General features: G+C 38.1%; 1 protein-coding gene across 1 annotated transcript in view; it reads left to right on the top strand.

Moving 5' to 3' along the window:
• Positions 1-24,457, top strand: part of LOC140931518 (uncharacterized) — a 45,670-nt gene that overhangs the window by 17,998 nt on the left and 3,215 nt on the right. Inside the window, exons 7-16 of the mRNA XM_073381330.1 lie at positions 57-153; positions 875-1,093; positions 2,021-2,397; positions 2,654-2,821; positions 3,351-3,461; positions 3,778-3,897; positions 4,603-4,693; positions 5,661-6,035; positions 9,532-9,669; positions 22,395-22,631. Coding sequence (XP_073237431.1) covers positions 57-153; positions 875-1,093; positions 2,021-2,397; positions 2,654-2,821; positions 3,351-3,461; positions 3,778-3,897; positions 4,603-4,693; positions 5,661-6,035; positions 9,532-9,669; positions 22,395-22,631 — 1,933 coding nt within the window. The remainder of the gene's footprint in view (positions 1-56; positions 154-874; positions 1,094-2,020; positions 2,398-2,653; positions 2,822-3,350; positions 3,462-3,777; positions 3,898-4,602; positions 4,694-5,660; positions 6,036-9,531; positions 9,670-22,394; positions 22,632-24,457) is intronic.

The raw sequence follows: 24,457 nt of genomic DNA, 5'->3' as shown, positions 1-24,457 counted from the left end.
AAGAAGAAATTATGGATTTTCTAGTAACTGATGAGTGCTATCACATTTTGCTGTAGGACTTTGGATTAGAATCTATGAAGATATGCGTTAAAGACCTCAGTGGATTAGGATCGAGTCATGATCCCTTGATTGTCAGCTACGCTGTTACTGGAGGTTGGTAATTAATTTTCCTATTGTAATGATCACTATTATTATTGTTATTATTATTATTGTTTTTATTTTTATTGATATCTTTTAGAAGTTTTTATTTGTAGGAATTCATGATGATACAATTAAAGAAACGCTGGAATACAATGATATACCTTATTCATGTTACACTCTACCTTTGCACGCACTTTAGGATTGATGGGATAAGAGCAATTAGAGGGCAGACAAGTAACAAAATTGCCAAGACGAGTAATCGAGTAATCGCGGTCGAGTTTGTTTATTCCCTCAAAATAAGACGACGATTCTAGTCATGCAAAATGCAAAATGTAAAGTTCGACAAGTTTTACGTCATAATTCCTTGCTGTGAAGACTTCTACTGTCGTGTACTGCATTCAAAATCGCTTCCACCAATATTTTGCGATTTTCGTTTATAATGTTGAAACTTGTTTTCTATTGTGTGATTTGTATTTGCAGATTTTATCTCTTGTTTGTCCCCTGAGAAACCAAGTAACGCTGCTTTAATTTATATCATCAGCCTTAAGCGCGTGCAAAGATGGCGGGTATCGTTAATAAGGTCTACTAACGATAAAAATAATTGGTTCAGTTGCCTGTATGCAAACATGTCACTGCTATTTATTTTTAATTCAAATATGAAAAATATATTAGAAATTTATGTTTTTTCCGAATAGATAACCACTCAATATATATATATATTTTTTTGGTGTAGATCTTAATCCTTGCCTTAATGTGGATTGTCCTCGATTTGGAGTCTGCAGAACCTACAGTGCGCATGACGCTCGGTGTGAGTGCGATGACCAATGCCCCTCATATAAAGACCCAGTGTGCACTGCGAACGGAACAACTTACGACAACCGATGCTGGCATAAGTTAAGCTATTGCAGAGGACTTGAAAATAATCTGGTCTATCACCCAGGAAGCTGTGAAGGTAACGAAAACTAATTTCAACGATTTTTTTGGCTGTATATGCCACATAAAATAGTCTGGCAGTTAAGCTCTCGATCGCTTAGAATTATAGTTGTTGGTTCAAAATTGCATTCAATTTGGCTTCTAGCTATAGGATGTTTATAACCTTCTGTTACTTTTAAGTTCACTTTTATCTCCTCACGCAGGCTACGCAACAATAGACAGCTGTAACAAGCTACTTCGTCTCTATACTTTGGCAAACAAACATTTAGCAGCCCAGACTATAGCCAATGTTTGATCTGTGTAAGATCTTTTATTCTCTTTTGCCTTGCAATCTAGTTTTTATCGCGTAAAATTAGATTTATACAAATTTGCTCGGGGCAAATATGGTTCAAAAAAGTGCAAAAGAGGAGGAAGTCAAAGACAAGGGTGGTAAATATCACAATTACATACCAGTCTACATGGATTTGCATATTTGAGGGCAAATGCAGTATTTATTATCTTTGCCCTTGGTTTCATCCTCTTTTGCCATTTTTTTGCACCTTATTAGCTCTGAGTAAATTTGCTGAAAATCAAATATTTCGCACAGTGGCGCGCGCTCCCACGCGTACATGTCATCAGGTACGCTTTTGAGTTATAATTTTTTTGTTGGCCTCCTCCAGTATTGCACATGTTTATCTTTATCCTGGCATATGTTTATCTTGGGCACTGAAACCAGCAACCAGCATGCAATAATAAGCAGCCACTATACATTTCGTTTTTGAGGGTAGCCGACATTGCAAGTTATAGCCTACTAGTTCTAGTTCAATTTCCACCCTTTTTTTTATTACCACCCTTCACCACTTAGAGTTACACTACAACGCAAGCTAATGAAGCTACGACCTTAGCGATAATGCTTAAAGAGTACAGCGATGCTTCCTTATAAAGTACTTAATTTATTATAAAACAGGTTTTCCAATTGTACGGGGCCGTATAGATCTGCTACAGGTTCCAAAATGGTCAGATTCAAACTGTCAGACAGTCACATTTCCTCCATACCGGTTTTATCCCGATAAACAAGTTCATGTTCAAATAACCGTCAATCACATGAAGCTGAATGACTCTGTGACAGTCCACGACGCTGTTACTTCATGGACAGAAAGTATCAACACAAAAAACTTCACCGTCTGTGTCATGCAAACCGGGAGGAAAGAAGAAGGTGCGAATCCATTTGCCACCATTGATTGGGTGGCTTATCAAGGTGCACCACCCGAAGGATTGACAGGAACAGTTGAGTTGCAGAAATGGTGGTCTGGTACCAACTGCGCAGATGTGACTTTTCCTACGGTGAGAGATTAATTGATGCAAGTCCCAATGGCAAATGTTAGATTTTCATTCACCCGACAGCTTTAATCCACGCCGTCTTTAAATTAAAAAATAACGGATCATTACGAGGTAACTAGGAAGAAAAATGACGATTGCTACAATAAATAACAAGACAAGGTTAGGTAATAAATGAGAAGGGGAACTTACTCAGTGATTAGTTGCGTGTAATTTTTGCAGCAATATTCATCTTAACGTGTTTTTTTGGCTTTTTCTTCAGGGCAAGTTTGCTGAGGCGCCAATAGTCCTTGTGACGTCAGAACACCTGAGGACTGGTAAAGAGTATGATGCTGCTCTCATTTGGATTGAAGACGTAACTAAGGACTCAGTTAAAGTCTGTCTTCGTGAAATGGAAAACTTTGACGGTAGACACCAAGATATCACTGTGGTACGTTACTAGTGATTTTCTTAGAAACTGGAACGCGACTGTCTGCAAAATTTGTAAGGATTGTTGGTCTGTTAACCATAACAGGGCGGTTAAGATGAAATGGCGTTGATAACTTTAAAGATCGTCCGGGCGAGTGATGGTTCAGTCGAAAGAAGGGAACCGCAAAAAGAAAAACTTAAAAAGAAACAGAAATATAGTAATAATGAAAAGAAAAAGAAGAAAAAAAGAATCGAATATCATTACAGGGAGTGAATTTTAAACAGCACACAAATTGGCCTGCCTTGCCCCATGCTTCCCTTCCTGACATTTTTACGCGATTCCCCTGATGTCGTAAAAAATTGTGGATTTGTATCCTTTCCTTGACTCCTTGCTCTCATTGTTAGTTCACAAATTTATAGAGTTCAAAACGCTTAGGTTCACTGAAAGGGCCTTAAAAATGCAGTTGATTTTAAATTAATTTTCTGTGGGTATGTTACGAGACTGTTACAAGTATGGGTGACATCATTTTTGTTTTTTCCTCTTTTCACAGAACTGGTTTGCCTTCTCCAAACTGCACAAGCCCCTTTTCACTGAACATGGCGTCATAAGTTTTCCAAATACGAACCCACCTTCGGATAAAATGAACAATGCTTATTGTGAGGTGAGAAAAGAATTCTTTGCAAAATTATTAGCATAAGCGTGCTATTCACAGGATTTTCCCTCACAAATATTTAGCTTATACTTGCATCACTGGTTATACCTTGAAAACACTTATAGTCATATACACTGTAGGTGGTAGAGATCAAAGTAACCAGAGAAGCTAAGAAGCTGGTCCACAAAAAGGGCACTTCGTTCTGTTAAAATGATTAATCGCAAATATTGTTTGTCCAATCGTGACTTCAAAAATAAACACAACCGAAGGTAACTAAATTTAAAGGAAACAGTGTTAAACGTTGTATGTTTCTCTTCCATGGCAGTTCGTCACATTCACGAGAGCTTATAACTCGACTCCGACAGTGCTTGTCTCAGCCAATCACAGCACAACAGTATCCGGGAATTCAGCACCGATCCACAACGGAATTACAACTTGGATCGAGGTAAAAGTTTCCGTCATGGGGCGAATGTGTAGGGATGTGTTCTGGCAAAAAAAATTAAAACCGAAGCTCGACGAAAGATAAAACTGAACAGAGTCACGCTTGAGGCGATGTATAGGTCGATAATAGACGTGGCTCAAAAATGGACCAAGAAAATTTGAGATTTCTTATTGGCTAACTTCATGTTTTCGATCGCGAATATAACTATGTAGGTATTATTCATTAAAGTTTGAATAATATCTTTAAATATCTCAGGCGCCGCGGTGGTCTCAAACTTTAGATCTGACGGTTCGGGTTTAAACGTTACCGTAGTTTTTTTTTTTTGTCTTCATCAACAAGGATCAAAGTTTAGCCAAATTTTTTAGGCCTTATAGCTCCTGTGCCACCATCATACCCCTTAAAAAAGGATATTTTGGATAACATTTGAACCTTTTAATTCTTTTAGCTTTTATAACTTTTTTATTTCTAAACCTTCCAATCTTTTAATTTTCTAGTGGTCTTTGCAAGCTTTCATCAAACCACGGTTTTCAGTTTGGTTTTTTGGTTTTTTTGGTTTTTTTCGGTTTTTATTTGCATTTCTATGTCACATAAAAAGATATAGGAGAAAGGTTTAATTTCAGAGACTATTCTAGCATTCACTCCACGTTAACCCAGTTGTTCATGGTTACAACTGCATAAAATGTACCAGCTACGATAAATTTTTTTCAGAACATGAATACCTCTGCATTCAGAGTTTGTGTCAAGGAATTATACGGGACCAGATATGACCCGTTGTCCGTCAGTTATGCTGTGCTTACAGGTCTGTAATAAGTACTGAACTCATTTATGAAGTAGTTTTTAGCAAACATCTTACCCGATTCATGAGGAATTATAAATACTTTGGAAGTGCTCTAAACTAACACAAGCATATGGTTTGCGAGTCATGCCGAGTGAGAGTCAAGAGAGTAACAAAATTCCAGTGGCTTTTTGTTCAAATTTTCTACATTTACTGCTAGCTGCAGGGTACCATTTTGAAGTTCTTGTCTCAAAGAAATTAGGGACCTTAAGATGTGAGGACGGCGACGGCAGGTAAAACGTCGCTTAAAAAGTGAATTCGGGGTTTTCAATCTTCATCGCGATTTTTCCATCTCGCTTACTTTGTCGAAAGTACGCTACTCCTCCTGAAGTTGAATTCCTAAGAGCCTAATAACAGTTAAGCCGAGAAAGAGAAGGAAAATTTCGTCGTTGCTTGTTTACGTCCTCTAAAAAACATGAAACTAGGCATTTTCACGTTGTAGTCGTGCAACGACGGCTTAGAAATGTAGAAAAAAGCGTGATGCACGTGCATAGTTGTTGTTTTACTATAATTAAACCTATTGCTTTTTGGCCGTTCTCATTGCCGTCGCCGTTGTCGGATCTGAGGGTCCCTAATAACTCATAATGACAGAAGACCTCAGTTGCCGAAATGAAAACCATCATGCATCGAACAACGTTAAAAGTTAGTGTTGCTTCAGAATTTTTACTCTAATTTGAAAAAGTGATCCCTCTTTCATCATTGTGACACCATTCCTACTCTCCTCAAGATAAAAATAATGATGATGATCTACTCGTTGCCCCGAAAAAAACGTTAATTATTTTTAAATATATTTTCTTATCACCCTTGAAACAATACTCCTACAACTGAAAGTGCCACAAAGGATAAATAATATCTATCAATCTATCTATCTATCATATTATAATTTATATATCAGGAATCTAAATAATTTCTCCTTTTTACATTTTGTTAGATATTTGTGATCCTGGCTGGAACTATTTCAACGGCTTTTGCTATTTCACAAGTAAGACTTGTCAAAATTGGACCACATCACTGGATAAATGCCGACAAGAAAACTCAGTTCTCGTTGATATCCAAAACAATGAAGAAAATGTGTTTTTACAGCATCTTCACAATGGAGCAAAATCCTGGCTGGGATTGAATGATATTTTCACAGAGGGCTCCTTTACTTGGGCAGATCGTGGTACTGGGAACTTTACAGCTTGGGCCAAAAACCAACCGAACAATTTTCGAGATGAAGACTGTGTACATACACTTGGTGTTGAATACAAATACGAATGGAATGACGTAAAATGCAGTGACTGTCATCAGTATACTTGCAAGAAAGGTATAGTTTTTCCACGGGCAGACCACCCTCTGTTAGTGGGGGCCGTTGTTGATTGAAATCTGAGCAACCGCCGAGGTCAAATATTCATCTTGCAAAATAGAGCTTAAAACAGCACGGGACGGGGAAAAAACTTGACACATGGCTCAGTTAATATTCTCTTCAAACTTTTATCAAAAAAATTGCTTTAAATTCTGCATTTTGGAACAAATTATAGCCACCGTATTGTTCATATGTATTTCTTCTATAAACAAGAATCGCCGAAAGGCGATTTTTAACTGGGCTGCAAAGGGGCTATTTTTTCTGAGGGGAGGGGGCGGCTATACACACTCAGGCTACTACAAAACCTTGTCGCCGACCATTGCATGCGACAGAATCTCATGTGAGACTGAAACATAAACTCATTCAGAAGATTGTACCCTTGTGAAAGACTTTCGTAACCAAAAAAAAAAGATTACCATTTTTATGTGGGGGCTGTATAATAACATTTAAATTCTACCATTATGAATAACAATAAACAAGTTAGCCATTATTCTAAGCAGGAAACGATTTGCATTATTTTCACGCACCCCTCCCCCAATCCCGCTGTGGCCCAAAAATATAGCGTGACAGAATAACGTGACTAATTTGACGTAAAAATTGTTGTCGTTCTACGAGCACAAAGTGCGACGGACGGAGCTGATTTACACTAGACAGGAATATTGTATTGTATGAAAACCAGAAGTACACTAAAACAGACAGCCAACTGCCCATTGATCCTGCGTGATCCGGGGGCCTCTGACTGCACTGAGACTTTGCTGCGCTTTTCACAAACATGCGAACTCTAAACTTCAAAAGCCACCTTCACAATTGTGTTTTTCGCTGCCGTCAATCATAATTACGATCACAAGCGACGAACCTTGAAACAGAGAAGCACAAAACGGATCGAAGTCCACAAATCACAAACCATGACCTTTTGAACCCGTGAAGTAAAGTTTTGTTTCCTAAGAGTTCCGTTAAGATAAGATGATTGACAGCAGCGAAAAACGCAATCGTCGGTTGGCTTCTGAACTTCAGAATTCGCATGTTTGTGAAACGTGCAGTAAATAGACGATCGTAATTTGCGGTCTACAGTCCACATGAAAACGCACTATTTTTTGCACAAGACAAAAAGTATTCAGTTTTAAGATTTTCCTCTTGGTATTTTTCTCTAACTTAAAGGAATAAAATCCTTTGCATTTTTTGACCTAAAAAAGTTAAAGATTTCTCGCTCGCATGTTGCTTTCATCAACACGCACTTCAAACAATGTAAATAGATGAAACGATCGACAACATATTTTTTACTTGATACCGAATTCGGTCGAGTTCATTGTTTGTCTCACCCATGACTAACTTTTCTTCATGGACGATAACTATGCCGCTTTATAACTCCTCCGAAGTTTTTGTGCCAGCTAAAAATGTGGAATCACTATTCACAGTCCTTGGATATTAAACAGACTGAACGTGACGCACTATTGTGACTTTGTTTACTTCTGATCACATCTTCAAGCGAAGTCTCTCTTTTCAAGCGATTCATCTCAATTCACAATAATTGACCCTTATATTAGTTAAAACCCTATGGTTCATTTTTAAATACTGAGTATATTAATGCTGTTTTTGCCCCTCACATTGACTGTGTTCGTTCGTATTCAAAACACCTTTAGGAAAAAGGGAGACGAGGTACAAAAAGTATCCGTGCAACGGTTCGTGCAAGAGAAAATCATACGAAACCATTTGTGAGAACATTGTTTCTCGGTACCAGATCCTCGTGTCTTCCCTCCCCTGGGAGACCACTTTTCGACACCGACGACCGAAAACCGAATTTACGACTGGGCCGCACAGGCAGCCCAGTAATAACAAAAGATCGTTGCTCGGATTTCAATCAACAACGGCCCCCACTAACAGAGGGTGGTCTACCTGTGGTTTTTCATGAATGTTTACGTGTAAGGTTATGGTCATAAAAAGAGATTATTATCTCTGAAAAATTACATGATTAAATGATATCTTGTCATTAAACAGAGACAAACAAAACAGTTGACAAAAAATAATTAAGTGATGCAATGAGTGAACTGCCGGTAATGTTTCCGATTTTGAATCTTACGTGTATTTTATCAACATGAATTGTACCTTCAAATAACGAGATATGAAATGACCCAGTCATAATGTAAACGCTATACGAAATAAAAAAGTTGTCCCGGTATGAAACTCGTGCCGGTGCGAGTTTTCTCATGTAAACACCCCCTAAAACACGATTTTAGCGTGGCAAACCGACAAATATTGTTTGGAAATGTCTGCATGATACAGAACTGCTTTATTTTGTTCGATAGTAATTCATGTTTAACGTTCAAACTATCAACTGCATGTAGTACAACTCTGAACCAGTTGTACTAAATTCTATCAAACTCCCGCAATGAAATACACACACACACGGAACACTTAGTTCAAAAACACAATGACTTGCTTTAATTGAAACGAAGCTATTGGTCCTTAACGAAGAAAAAAAACAAGGAGACAAGAAAAAAAAGCTAACAGAATCATTACACTTGACGGTAAAAATAGCAAGAAGGTCGAATTATAACATTGATCTCAGAGAACTTCGCGTAGACAAAATCACCGGCCGCCGAAACCACAAAGCGGCTCTAAATGAAAAACCTACCGACTCTCCCCAATGATTCTTCATTCGCAGTTCAATTTAGCATTTCAGTTTTGAAGACAAGGGCAATTTTGCTGTTTAAGATAAAGATTAAGCTTATCGAAATGTTTGAACTAAACGAAAGAATGCTAGGGGCGCGATCCGCTGAATATCAAGCGACAATCCCGCTAAAATTTTTCATAATTATACATAATTATGCGAATGTTTAGACAGTCAACCAATCAAAATCACTACCCGGTTTTCTGGTAAAGTGAGTGACGTCACTGGACGGCATTAACAGCCGGTCGATTCAGACGTTGTTGAGAGAAGAAAACGACTCGAAGCAATCGGATGAATTTCAGGCTATTAGATTAAACGCCGCGGCGTTTGTTAAATTTTTCGTTATTCGAGTGCGGCGTTTATTTAATATTCATTTATTTCTTGCAAACAATAGTATGGTAACGGAGCATTTAAACTTTAAAAACAGAAACATGTTTTGTAGTGCTTGTCTGACTAAAGTCATTATCTATATCTTTCTCAATTTCACAATTTGCATGTTAATATACTACTGGAATACATAAAGTGAATAAAGTTAATTATATTCCTTTGAGCTTGGAATGTACTGATCTTAAAGCATTGTTAAAATCAAAGAAGATAATTTTTTCAGGCTTGCTCAAACATGATTATTACTGCATGTATTTACTTTTTGAGTCTGTTATCGGAATAAACGCCGCATCATGGCGTGGCGTTTATTCGAGGGCGGCGTTTAATCGAATAAATACGGTAATTAAAGAATTGATAGCTGCTCTAATTGCAGTAACTAAACATGGTATCTTTCGTACATTACAGATCTCAATGAGTGCAGGAGGGACAAGTATTATTGCCATCGTTTTGCCACCTGTTCGAATAATCGTGGTTCCTTCAATTGCACTTGTGACCTTCAACAAGGTTTTGTCGGGGATGGCTTTGAGTGCTCCAAATATGAAAGTAAGTGTTCTTATGCAAAGAATTAGTTTTACAATGCCGAAGTTTAAAGATCACTAGAAGGGCAATTTTATATCATTTTCAACCACCGAGAAAAGGGTTTGAAAACAAGGACAGGAAATTTTTTTTAAAATTTTTAACTATCAATCTGTAACATGAGAAATCAGTTTTAAGTTTGGTGTTCGAGCAACTCGCTCGCTTGGCGTAGAGGTACCAGGTATCTGGGCCCAGTTGTTCGAAGGCCGATTAGCGCTTAACCTAGGGTTAAATTAACCCGGGTTTCTATTTCTTTTGTTCAAAAGCATTTTCTCGGATAATTTTCTCTGTTATTTTTAAGAGCATCCAATCATCAACTTGTTGACAAAAAGAATAAAACTGAAATTACTCTCTAAGCTTTTATCTCTGAATTCAAATTTCGCACTAACCATGAGTTATCTTAACTCAGCTGTTGATCACCAAAGTGGAAAAAACAAACCTATAAGGTATGATAATGACATGAGCAAGAAACCAATGAAAGCTAGACAGCTGATACCACCGGGCTCTACCGTAAACCAAAACAGGAACTCTGATGTAGGTAACAATCACGGTCAGCGATAATCCCTAAACGTGCCCAATTCAGGGGCTGACACTCAAGTTTTAATAAATGACAATTATGTTGAAAAACTACTAAGAAAGGAAAATGATAGAATTGAAAACCTGTCGATGCAAAATACAGATTAACTTTGATCTACAAACCTAATCATAACGAGACTCCATAAGGTACTGGTGTAACGTCAAGTGCAAACATGAAATAGACTAAAATAACCTACAAAATACGGCTTCACAACAGAAAATGGGACATAGCTGCAGTACAGCGTACCTCTTACTTTTCCCTTTTGTCGAGAATTTTTTCGCTACCTTAAGTAAACAAGTGTAGGGACCTGAGGAGACCATACATCGCACGTCTCAGTCAAATATTGAAAACTGGAATAGTAAGTGACAAGAAATAATTACTCTCGACATATCATAAAGAACGTAAATGCAACCTCACCTGAGGACCAGGTTCTGAAAGGTTAAAGCAAAGCCTACATGAAGTTTCCAAAACTCCCGGCCGTTATGCGACGCTTTTCTAATGCCAACCAAAAATAAATAAACAAACTATCAAACAAGATCTGAACAGCAAAAGAATTTTGATACCTTTGTCGTTATTTGTAATCTCTCGATAAACATTGTTTATGCTATTGTGGGGTGGCAAGGGGACAGTACAAGTTTGGTTTGAAAGGACGCAATGATTTCAGCTATTTCAGCTCTGTTTAGGAACAACCTGTTAACTTAGAAAAGATGCATGAAAAACGAGTAAGGGTAATCTGAGTGAGCAATCACAGACTCTTGTAAAGTGATTCAAATTTTGGTACAAGTTTGCAAAAAAAATGATCAGTCATTCGCCCCAGCTTTATTTCGAGTTCTAGTATGCCCCGCTATGGTAAATTTATACGCCAAAGTTAATGATAGTTATGGTAATAAAATAATGTTAGGAATAACTAAATCCTCAATTTGTCTTTTTTGCCGTTCTTTGGCATCTCATTCAGCTACATGCCCTGTTGGAATGGTTAAACAATTTTGGACCAGCTCCCCTCCTTCTGTCGGTGTTTTTTCCTTTAGTGTTTTTTCAAACACTAAATGATCTGCAGTCTTATATTTTCAATAAATTTCACAAATCGAAAAAATCCAGCTAAACCCTGAAACTATCATATTTCGCGTGCCTGGTCCTGCACGGCTTTTTCGATTTGTGAAATTTACTGAAAATATAGGACTGCCGGTCATCTAGAGTAGTGTTTTGAAAACCTTGACCGGCAGTCGACCTGAAAAAAGTTCTACGTCCTATATTTTCATTAAATTTCACAAATCGAAAAACTACCAGGATCAGGATCTCGACATATGATAGTTTCAGGGTTTAGCTGGATTTTTAGCTGGGGAGGGTGGCTTTGGGCAAATGATGTATCGGTCCCCAGAAAGGTCACCCCAGGACTCCCAGGATGGATTTTTTTTGTACAGTGCCCAGGCCTCATTTTCTTGGCCGCACGTTGATCTGGCCCGGCTACTTCGGCGAGCATGTTCTCGGTCTTTTTCCATTATATCCTTCGAATTTGTCAAAGTCTGTGGGATTCGTTTCTATATCTGTTGCTATCCTATTTCTACGATCCTGGCATGTTTATTTTCCGTTGGAGTTCGAATTTCGTGGAAAAAGTTGTGTTGAATGAGAGCATGTCGGCGAAAATGGCATCTCGTGTCTCCTACCTTGTATATTATTATTGTATATAGAGTGAATTTGAACAAATTATCACGAAACTTCGTTGGAGCATTAAGGACAACAACAACTAACTACAGAGTAAGTTTTATTGATCTTTATTTAGTATTTCCTAGAAATTTTAGGATCGTATTTTTACCCCATACAAACACTGTAATTTTACTTGAACCTTACTGTGGTACTATCACAGAGCCTGGGTTTCCTGTGCACCCAACAGAGCCAGGAAATCATCACATTCACGGACAATAGTCCAGTTTCGAATTAATAAATTACCGCTGAATAAAAACATTAACGACACATTCATACAGGGTTAGCCTCGACGTAAAGTAAAATATTCAGATATTCTGGCAAGTAAGTGTTTGAAATTTGAATATACACAATAGACAGAGTAATAAACAGGTCTTTTTCTCGTTGGAATTTGTGAACATATTACTTCAGACGGAGGCTAAGGCTGTAAAAAATGCGTCACTTCTTTAGCGGTCATAGCGAACTCGAAAATGGACTATTACAAAGAGCAAAGGAAATCACCTGTAAATGTCACACAAACAACAGCAAAGATAAAACTGATTCGCTCAGTTAAAGTATTTGGATTTAAGAGCAACTCCATGCAAATATCGACCAAAGTGCGGCAAGGCTCAAAAAATAAAAATCGCTCTTCTTTTGCATACTGATAGACTTTAGTAAGTGTACAAACGCCATGTAATTTTTTCTTCGAAAGATCTGTTCGTTTCCGAGAAAAACAAGAAAACCGTTTCAAGCCCGGCCGTCGATTTCGCAAGCCGAAAACAGGGTTGAAATTCACTATGATTCGCTCGACTATCATTTCAAAACAACCGCGCTAGAAAAAAGCTTGTTGCTAAAATTGTAAGTATAACTCGTCGTTGATCAAAATATATAATATTTTTAGCATTACAACAGTCTGAGTAATTATAAAAAAGCTAAAGCGTATGTCTACCTGTTGTTCAACCACGGAAGGTAGTTGAAAAAAGCGCCGATTTTCATTATGTGCCTTTGATCAGAATTTTCCAGGATTGAAGGGGAAAACACTTCAAGCATCAGACTATTATGTTATGTTAAAATTATTTTGGGGAAATCATTTTGAGCTTCTCAGAAATTATTTGAAATTCCTGTTACAGACAACATAAAATAACGCCATCCAACACATGAGTCACGCGACCACCACCAACAATTTGACTTTAGGTTTCCGTTTACAACGCTGGTAGCCTTGATATGTAGAACGATTTTTTTGAAAAGCTCACCTTAACCTGTATTTGTTGTACTTCAAGCTCCAAGTTGTTTCATTTTGCCGTCTTATCACCTATGTTACCGTAGTCGTGAAGTCCGCTGGAATGTGTGCGTTCACATTGTACATTGTAGCATTGTGGAGGTGCGTGACAGCATTCTGGTAATTTCTTGATCCCTCTGTTTTCTCTAATGTTTTCAAGTTAACACCTCATGCTTGTTAAAAATTTTGAGAAACTTTAAAAAAGCCGTCTATAGAATAAAGCTCGGTAGTTTAGCAACGCAAAGTTCCTTGCTCGTGGATTCGTTCACTACAATTAATCTCATTTGCATAGGAGTGTGCCAAGCGTCTACTTCCGGTGAAATACACGTGACGAGCTTTACCGACTTTCACCCGTTACTTCCAGTACACTGAAGAAGATTCATCTTTTATACCCCTCCTTCTACAAAAATACTCCAGTTGACATTATTTTACCCGAGAATTATCTTTAATATTTTGACCTTTAAGGCATTTGATTAACATTATCGAATTAAATTTAGTTTAATTTCATTCAACTGTTCATTCCCACTTGAAAAAGAAAAAGATCTTTGCATAAACACTGTTTGTGTGCGCTCTTCTTCGATGAAGCTATGGAAGGTTCGTGCTCCTTCGAGTCATTAGTAGGTACTCTGTGTTCGTTTGATAGAAGGGATAAGCAGAGATCAACTGAGATTGTTCCTTTGTCGCTGTCAAACTATTAAGTACGTAACTGGGCATAGGTCGACATGGTCTCTTTCTGGTATTGAAAGCGAAACAGACTTTATTTTAGCTCAGAACTGACCAGCCACACCATTCTCGTCAAAATGATAATTTCCCTTTTAATCAAACTCTTCAGCTAGATCAGTCAAATCCGAAATAGTATGCTCGAAAGAGAACGTTTTTCAGCAAAAACTCTTGGAAAAATCCTATTCCATTTTCAAAATGACTGATCGGGCTATGGTCCAGCCGGCCAGTTATGACAGATGGAAAGCACCCTAGGTTCCTTTAAGATACGGTATGCCCTTTCCATCGTTCTGAGCTCGGTATTGGATGGCGACGGAACAGTTATTCCAATTCGTGCCAAGTTCCAAAGGAAATCGCCAATCACATAATTGAAAGAAGAGGGAAACCTGTTAAAGCCGACAAAGGAGTTAGAAGAAGAACATTTCAGAATATATCTATCAGCAAATCGATATCCTCATTCCTGTAGGTTCAGGTACTCTTGGTTTATTCATTGTATTATATTCTAATAAGTCACTTAGATTCAATCCACGAATACTGTATAAAGTTTACCATAGTTGTCAACTCTCTTAGATAACCTAGAGTCTCCCGGGTACAGCACCAATCCACCTAATCTGTCCGATAAAATAAACCTTTCAGTTTTTCTTTTAGTTTGAAATTAAACCCGATTTCCCCTAGAGTAAAAAATTTTTTTTGTAAAAGTTAAAGATCATAGCCCAGTTCTGATGGCATTTGTCGTTGTCGTTTTTTTTTTTTTTTTTTTGTTGTTGTTGTTGTTGTTGTTTTTACATTTCCTTCAAACAACTGACTTGTACCTCATTCAAGACAACGTGTGGGGAATATGGCATCGGATAGAACTCAACGATTCCACATTCGAACAGCAAAACAAGTGGTCGATGCAACTCTTGGGGAGATTGCAACCTCGTTCCCAGGGTTCTCTCCTACCCGCCCTACAGACGGACGGGTAGGAGATTGCGCCAGAAGACGCTGAAAAACTCTGGGTAACCCTAGTAAAATCTCAAATTGTAGCTCAGCAGACCAATGACGAAGCCATTGGCTTCAAGCTCAGTAGCAGATGCGCTTGCAGAATGTTACAAGAACGCAGGACACTGGGAATCACGAAGAGAAATCTTATCTATTAGGGACGGACAATTAGAAAAGTTATAGGGGGGGGGGGGGAATTTTTGAGCCGCAGGAATTTTTTTTTTCCTTATCAAATTCCGATCCTGTATGAATTTTTTTAGGCCGTAGCATGAATATTTTTTAGGGCTAATTGGCGTGCATGAATTTTTTTCATTTAATTTTCCCTTGCGCGAATATTTTTTTTGTGCTCTCCCCCCCCCCCCCCCCCCCCGAATAAGTTTTCTAATGGTCCGTCCCTTATGTCACTGAGGCAAAATGGATTTCGAAACCTTGCAAACTGGCTTCCTGGTCTTACTCGGCACAGGTTAAAGATCGCAAGGCACCATCGGATCCTTCATGGCCGAGGTTCTGTTGTCTCCGCTGTTACTTCCAGAAGAATGTATTTTTTTTGTTTTGGAAATTGTCTTATTTTAGACTGCGAGCTGTCTCTCTTTTTCTTCAGATTTAGTAATTTGCGTGTCTCGGGCGTTTTGCTCAACTGACCAAGGAAAAAGAGAGAGACTGCTCGTAGTCTAGTCTTATTTCAAATGTACTAACAAAAAAAACGTCAATAATGTTTGTTTCAGTTCAGGAAAAGTGACATTTAGCACAGCAGAAATTACATTAATTTTGTCCTTTTTTAAGAAGGCATTCTGAAATAACGCACGTGCAGGCCAGGATTACCCACGTGCAACCAACAACTGGAAGTTCTACCTGTGAAGATGGGAAGAAAACATGTGCACAATTTTTTGTTAAGACATCTTTTGATTTGATAATGCCGACGTCTCGAAGCAATGAAAATCTTCAGCGATGCTACCAATTAAATTCTTCATTTTCAAAAATTTTATATTACACGCATGTTTTACGTTTGCTTTGCGCCTGTTTTTAGCGGTTCCTGACCACGGGCACCGGGATCTTGACAGCTGTAATCCGATATTACTGTTGAAAGTAATTTGCATACTGAGTCACAAAACGTCCGAAGGGCGCTTTATCTTTAAGATTGGCGCTTCCTTCTGCCGTGTCCAGCAGCATTTTCAGACAAAAGTGGTTGACAGATAAGGAAGAGAGGGTTTACTACGTGTTGACTTAACATAAGCGAACTTCGTTAGAAAGCGTGCGTGTTGGTTATGAGTCTCAGAGTTTAATATACAATGGCAAACTTGAACAGATGGCAACGGGAAACATTTTGCCGTAAACCTAGACTGCAACAAAGAATAGGGTAAGTACTTTAACATTTAGAACTTTGTGCGTGAATACTAGCAAGACTTTTTAGGACAAACGTTTGATGACCTTTGCCTGGTCGACTGACGATGGTCACGCATATGTTAAAGATGGCGTTACTTTATGTTGTCTGTAAAACGATTTTCAAATAATTTCTGAGAAGCTCAAAATGATTTCCCCAAAACAATTTTTACATAACATAAACGTTTGATGCCTGTAGTGTATTTCTCTTCAATCTGAAAAAATTCTGATCAAAGGCACATGATGAAAATCGTCGCTGTTTTCAACGACCTTTCGTGGGTAAACATCAGGTAGCCGTACGCTTTAGTTTTTTTTATAATTACTCGGACGGTTGTAATGCTAAAAATATTATATATTTTGATCAACGACGAGTTAAACTTAAAATTTTAGTAATAAGTTTTCTTCCTAGCGCGGTTGTATTGGAACACGAGTCCAGCGAATCATGATGAATTTCAACCCTGTTTTTGGCTTGCGAAATCGACGGTGGGGCTTGAAACGGTTTTCTTCGTTTTTCTCGGAAACGAACAGATCTTTCGAAGAAAAAAATACATAGCGTTTGTAAACGTACTTAAGTCTACCAGTCTGCAAAAGAAGAGCGATTTTGATTTTTTGAGCCTTGCCACGAATCGGCGATTTTGGTCGATTTTTGCATGGATTCGCTCTTAAGAACTAATAAAAATTGGCAACGCCTTGCAACACGAACAATTCACGAACAAATAAGGCGCGTAATATCGGCGTCATTTTCGATAACACCGTAACGATGTCTTTTCATATTAACAACATAGTTAAAGTGGCATTCTACCGCCTTAGAAATATAGCTAAGATTCGTAAGTATATCAATGTCACTACGGCTGAAGTTCTTGTGCACGCATTCATAAATTCGAAGCTGGGTTTCTGCAACTCGCTTTTACATGGTCTTCCCAAGTATGAAACAAGACGCTGTGGGAGCGTACATTTGGGCGTGGTTGTTCTTAGCGTATGTGAAGTTTGTTATGTGTGTGAGGGATATGTGGGTAGTGCAGTGGTATTGTGTATTTGAGGGGTTAGTTGAGATGTGTGAAGTAGTAGGCATGGAGTTATATTGGAAATTGATTGCTAAGATGGTGGGTCTAGTTTGTGAGGTAGTTACTGGGTTTCTATGAGGTTGTTTTTATTGGATGTTGGTAATAGAGTCAAACTCTGTTAATAGTGGCACTGCGGTGTTGATACTGTTTTCCATCAAATGAAGACTGCACGCTGAAAAAATTTTGACACGAGTATTCTCTTTTGTTAAAAATGTGGAAGATTAACTGGCATAATATGTCTTTTCACACCCATCACATTGTACTGTGTATTCCCAATACTAGCAAAGGCAGGTAAAGTTCCTGAAGTCCAGAGTCCACATGGATTAATAACAGAGTATCACATTGCATAAACTGCTATAGCACAGCACTGTTTACAACAACATTGGTATAAACTATTAACATTTGATATGCTACTGTATTCAACACTGCTTGAACAAAGATCATCTTCAATGTTGGCAATATGTACACCTTTAAGCTCGTATATATCCTCATTCCTACATGTATATAGACTCTGAAAATATTGTATTAATGTATGCATGGAGGGTATTTCCAACAATACACATGTACCTTGACTATGACTGTTAACATTACACATCTCTAGCCTGAGAATCAACACCAACAATTCCGACAGTTAAAATGAATGAGTTGTAGTTCAGAGCCAAGAGTGTTTCAAGTGGCATACAGTAGTGATACCCCTCAATTCGGACATCACCATGCATGTTACAAGTATAACTTTCACTGTATTCAGGGGCACCCAACGGCAATTTTCGGAAAATATCTGTTCGGAAGACGATTTGAGATCTTGAATTTTCGGAACATTTCTTGTAAAATTTCTTGCTTGCCTGCCTCTCCTAGGATTTTCGAACATCTTCGAAATGGTATAATTACCTATTTTTAACGGATTTTTACCCTAAAAAAGGCTACCTAGAATTTTCGGGAGCCTTTTCCTGGCTGAAATTTTCGAAAAGGTAAGTTTTGATCCCTATAATTTTCGGATCACTAGACTTTCAGCTAGGAAATCCGAAGAGATGAAAAGTTTTTAGGGGATAAAAATATGCCTATATCTACCCTTTAAATACTAAAATACGTTCAATAATGCTATGTTAAGTGCTTTTGAACTATATCGTCGTTGGGTGCCCCTGTGTATTCAAGCTGGAAAAATCGCTCAACACTGTAAACATTTCTGGCAATTCTGTTAACATTAACATAGATTGTCTTGCAAGCAATGGCAGACTAGAATATAATTGGCTACCAACAGTCATTATTTGAATCATATCATTGACTGAAGTAATCCGTCTTATCTTACTGTAAATTAAAGCGCACAAACTCATTGCCACACATTGTTGTTCCGCATTTTCCCCAAATACTACAACGTTTCCTTGACAGTATGCAGCATGAATCGTTTTTGTAGCATCTACGCCACATGAAGGTCCTGGATTCTTCTCGATATCAGTAGAAAGCTTAAATTGGCCAAAATTAACCCGGTGAATCAAACTCTTGTAAGCACTATAAAATGGATAGTTGCATGTACAGAGGGACAAAGACTTCCTTAAAACCCTATTTTGAAACCTCGACACCCCACCTAAAAAGCCTCTTCTTTTATGCTTAGACGACAGATAAACCTTCCCTTGTTTTTGACCTTGCTCATAGTAAAAAATCGAAAAAAAGGTAACTCACACTCTTACAAGCACTTACAGTTACTCCTGTTCCGGTTTAAGTATAAACCATTTCTATTTTTAACGTAACAATGTATTTTAGACGACAATGGTGTATTTTTCAGAATTCTCACTTTCCGTGTTTTCTTTGACAAAGATTTTCAATTTCTTCATCGGTAGTCTGCTAGGTGCACGACCGCGTCGAGAAAAATGACTAACCTTATTTCATTTAACTGGATTGTAGGTTCTGTTATCAATAAATTTCGCACGACGAGATCTCAATTTAACTTCTTTTATTTCCTCCACAAGACAATTTTCCTTCTGTACAACTGACTCATTACCTTTTCTTGTCGTCACCTCACTGACATCAAAACACTCTTAACACAAAACTTGCTGACAATGCAAAATCCCGACGCCGACCATCGTATAGGTACCGCATAACAATATACACAATTACATGAAAAACACAACGCACAAAACAAAAAAAGTACATTAACAGTCACTCTGCTAAACAAAAGTGAAAGAGTAAGAAGAATTGTTACCGTTATCACAGTAGTTCCTAAAGAAGCCTGAGTCCCTTTTGGTTTCAATTGTTGACAAGAGATTTTTATCACAGGCAACTCCTTGTGTTCCGCATTGTGAAAATCAAAATCACTTTTGTCACACTGATTACCAGCTACACAAATCTTGCCACTCTCAAACTTGATACACATTCTTCTCTTCAAACTCTTGTCGATTTTACACGTACACTCTTGACATTCCGATTTGTTATTGCGTCTATGAGGTCCATGGTCTTTAAATGTCTTGACAATTCCTTTGTTTTTCTTTGAGTTCGCGGACCAGCCATTATGAAAACACTCAGTGTTATTTCAGTGTGGGCCTACCGCGAACAGTGTGTGCATTTGTAAGTTTAACCCTCGACAACATACTTCAACAATGCGTTCCTCGAAACACCGTCGCCAAATGATCAAAATCATTGGACCTGACTACCATCCCTGAAGCGCGACGAATTCCGCTCGTAGTTTCACATTTCAACCTGTCAGTTTTGGCCACTGAAACGTTGTCGGTTAGTCTCTGTCGTGAAATTGACAACATTTTTGGCGCCGTACGAACATGTTTTGATCACGTGCTGTCTAAGTTTTCACGTTTTTCGTGGGAGCGTATTCTATTCTTAAACTCTGCCTGTGTCAATTCAAGTTCAAATTGGAGATACTAGAAGAGGGTTTTTTTTATGAATCCGCCAGGGAGTGTTGAGGATTTAAAAAAACTACAGTTTACGTGAAATTCCGAAGACAGGTTTTATGGATTTTGAATTACTTTACGAAAACGATGCAGGAGAATATGTAGTGTTGAATGACGTTCGCATTGCAGACATTCGCCTCGCTTCGCTTGTTTACTTGTTTGTTTACGTTAGCACAAATTGCGTGCCTATTGCACATTTGCGTCAAAACAAGCCGTTTCCATTACTCTATTTGGGCCACGCCCAAATAATTAACAAACTGTAAAGTGTCCAAAACGCTGCAGCGCGCGTGATTGCCTGCTTACGTAAGTTTGATCACATAAGTGATACTCTAAAGGAGTTGCACTGGCTACCATTAATCTTATTTGTTTTAAGATACTCATCAATTTAGCTCCTGATTATTTGGTTGACCTAATCCCTGTTTTTTTTTAAGGGCTTTTTCAGTCATTGCCCCTATACTCTGGAATTATTACACACCTGAAACTTGCAAGAATTCAAAGACCACTCCACTCAGAATGCATGAAAATCACAACTGTTTACATCACGTTCGGCAGATCTTTCTCTGCTTTGCAGAGACGCACGCCATCTTTCTTTGTTTCACATGTTCCTCTGATGGTCCTTTACAAATAACGCGTGGTCTCATGGGATTTGAAAGGAAACAAAATAATGGCGGCGCAAAAGCGTTGCAAATACTGATTTTTCCTTGAAGGTCCAAGATGGAATTATCAGTGACGTCATCATATATCCAGAAATGGATATCTCCCGGACTGATAAGAAAATGTTAATAAAAATGTTAAATTTCATCGTTTTTCTGTGGATAAAGCCTCAAAAAATGAGGCACCAACTTAAAGTACAAAACATTGGACACCTGTATACAATTTTAAAGGGACTCATTTTCAAAGTGATCAAAATATCTCGAAACAAAATTACTGAAACAACAAGACATTCCTTGCAAAAAAACTAATACAAATTCACCACGACTAACAAATTCGAATTTTAAACTTCAATTGGACATGACAGGCTAAGGTAGCTTAATTCCAACTTGTTCCGACTGTAAGAAAATAAGACAGTCTATTTTCTGCAACTGACTCAACATTGCTTTACTTTCAAGTGCTACTTTTCTTCGTCAACTGCATCCTCGCAAGGCAATCCATTGCATACATTCAGTGCTACATACATTCAGAATCTAGTTTCTTTGAAAAAGCAAAGCAGATACAACTTCAGATCGTCTGGTTGGATGTTTTGTTAACGTCGCCAACAATAAGAACAAAGGTTCAGCAATAGGCGATGGGTTCTTCCAGGTGGCTGCGCCCAAGTTATCTAATGCTTTATAAGACCCACCCTTTAAGATCTGCTTATTGTGAACTGAATTTTTAAAAACGTTATCGCCGAATGGACCTTTTGCGCCCAACAGTTTAATTTTCTCCGCCAAAAACTATCTCCAGAGTAGCTATTATAAAAACTACGAGCGCAGCCATTGCTTTTTTTTCTCTTCTCCTCCTTTCCTTCTCCTCGCTGTTTCTTTTTCTCCTTTCGATTTCCTTCGTTTCTAAAATTTTGGAGCATCTCGGACTTAAGAAACCTGCCTTTTGACACCTTTTCACTCAAATGTCTACAAATTTCGTTTGGTTGGTTTTCAAAAAACTAGGTTAGATATATTTCTGTCATATTTTGTTATTATCATGTCATTATTTGTTTTCGTATATTGTAAATAGATTTTTAATGTTTTTATTACCTGTTAGTGTAAGGCGCATTTAATCATTGTTATGGATACTTGCGCAATCTAAGTGGATAAATTATTAATTAATATTGAATTGACGTTTTTAACACATTTAGGAATTCAAAATAGTATTCTTTGAAGTAGACTCAGGTTAACTTGGTAATGCTGTAGTTCTGAAAAACATGTATTAACGATTGTTATTAACGATTTTGAGAACAACGCAAGAAAATAGAATTTTAAAGTGTCCTTTTCTCTTGAAGCCGTCATGTTTTTTTTAGGCCTCGCGGATAAAAGCAACTTCCGGTCTTAGGCTGTTTCCTAAATCCGGCTAAATTAAATGGCTCTCTACATCACTATTGCTTTTTTATTGCTTATTTTTTTGTGTATATCTCGTAGGAGGATTGGCAGGCTCTGCTATTGTGGGAAATGATGTTAGCTACTTAACATATTTGAGCACTTTGCTCAAACCAGTCTCGAGCAAATCTTCACAATGGAGGCGCTGTTGGCGTGCGTCCGTGGATGGCTGGGCTGCCAGTACTTTTCACAGCCGATGCGACAACAAAGGACCAACTGTCACAATAATAAGAGTCGGGGGAAAGTACATATTTGGAGGGTATACCAGCGTCTCTTGGGGTAAGTGGAAAGATTTTCTAAACCTGAGCATGATAGCATGTAAAATTGTGTAAGGAAGAATTTGTAATGGCTTTTTTTTTTATTACTTCTTTTTTTGCAATCACTTTCGTTACGGCTTACAGTCAGACATTTGTGAATTATTAGGAGCTTAAGCAACCACGACGGGGAGGCCAGTGAAAATATCACTTAGGGCCTGTTTACGTGGAGGTGGGAGACCCTAGGTAGGTGAGGTAACCCGCCTACAATGCAGGTGGGATAAAAAAATAACCATCGTTTACGTACAATTAACCTTATAACCCCACTATCCCGGGGTGCACTTTCTCAAGAATATTGAATGGTCAGTAAGCATGTAAATAAGAAAAATGCTGGCAAACCACGTGTTTTAGCGATTAGTGCACTACTACTCTCACTTGCTGCACTTACTACATCCTTCAGTGCTGTGGCTTTCTATTGTTACCTTTATGATGCAAAACCACCGCCAAAGTGAATTTTGCGCGAATTTGATGTATCACGAATCCGACCGCCGGCTTGAAGGGTCACTTCACCTATCATGTAAACGTGATTAAATTAAAATGACAGATTATATGGACAGGAGGGTCACCCCAGCTAAGTGGGCCATTACCATACCAACCTGCCCAACCTCCCCCCCCCCCCCCCCCCCCACCCCACAGGCCCTTAAAAATTGCATTCAGGCTGCGTTTCACGGGCAGTATTTTTGCGATAATTTTATTTTGCACTGTTATGTTATTCGGTTCACGGGCATGGTCATCATTGTTCTTCATCCCCCCTGGGTGAGGTGCGAATTCCTCGCAGAACTGCCGCTCGTGCTCATTTTGTAGTCATAAACAAAGGTGCTGGACAGTTCTATCTGAGCTCTGATACGAGGTAGCGTCCAATCTCAATACTTTTTTCCTGAGTTGGAAGCAACGAACAGCCGTAAAAGTCGTTGACAATGCATTGCAATACATCAAAATGTATGCAGCAGTAGTTTGAGCCAAAACTGCCAAGGGATATTTTAAAACTGTCAAAGAACAAGTCATTCTACTTCAGAGCAAGGTTTGGAGCAATTTATAGTGCTTCTAAAACTGAAAAGTACCTTTTAAAGAATAGCAGGATAGGAAATCGGCTTTTGTTTTAAGAATTAGTAAAAGTTGAATTTACTTGTCCCGAAAATTCAAACTGGTGGCTCCTTCTACCTGATAGTAATTTATTTTTGAAATTCCAAGACAATTTTGCAGCTGAATTTTGAGCGACTTTTAGTTACGGACTTCTGCTCCAACGATTTTTCTGAAATTCCTCTGGCATATTTATTATATCAATTAAAGCCGATACTAGAAATTTCAGTAAAAAATATCAGCAAAATTTTTTACTAGACGCGATTTTCTTTGAACAGTAGAGTCCTTTTAAGCGCTAATTTCTCAAGAAATATTTACCATCAATGAAATCGGAATATTTCGTATTATTGCCGAATGACATCTGTTGTTTTTTGCAAATTTTCGCAGCCACCGCGTTAAAATTGAAAAAGCTATGACGGAAAATTTTTCACAGCTAAATGCTCTTGTATTAATTACGGAGCCACCTTAAAATAAATAAGGAGGGGAACGGAATTTTTTTAAGCTCAGTTTTTTTAAAATCCCCGGCATTTCTCTTATTATCCTTTTTTTTCCATCACAACGTAATGCACAAGTTTTTTTTTCTCTCTTGTTGCAACAAATTTGGAATATAGAGCAGGAGAAAGACAGAGAAAAAGAGAAAGTAGGCGGCAGGCCAGCGAAGCTCAACGAGAAAAAGGGCGACAGAGGTCTAGAGCGAGAGATAAAAAACAC

This window comes from Porites lutea, chromosome 1, assembly GCF_958299795.1.
Source record: "Porites lutea chromosome 1, jaPorLute2.1, whole genome shotgun sequence".
NCBI classification, from domain to species: Eukaryota; Metazoa; Cnidaria; class Anthozoa; order Scleractinia; family Poritidae; genus Porites; species Porites lutea.
This window is presented reverse-complemented; position numbering and strand designations above follow the sequence as displayed.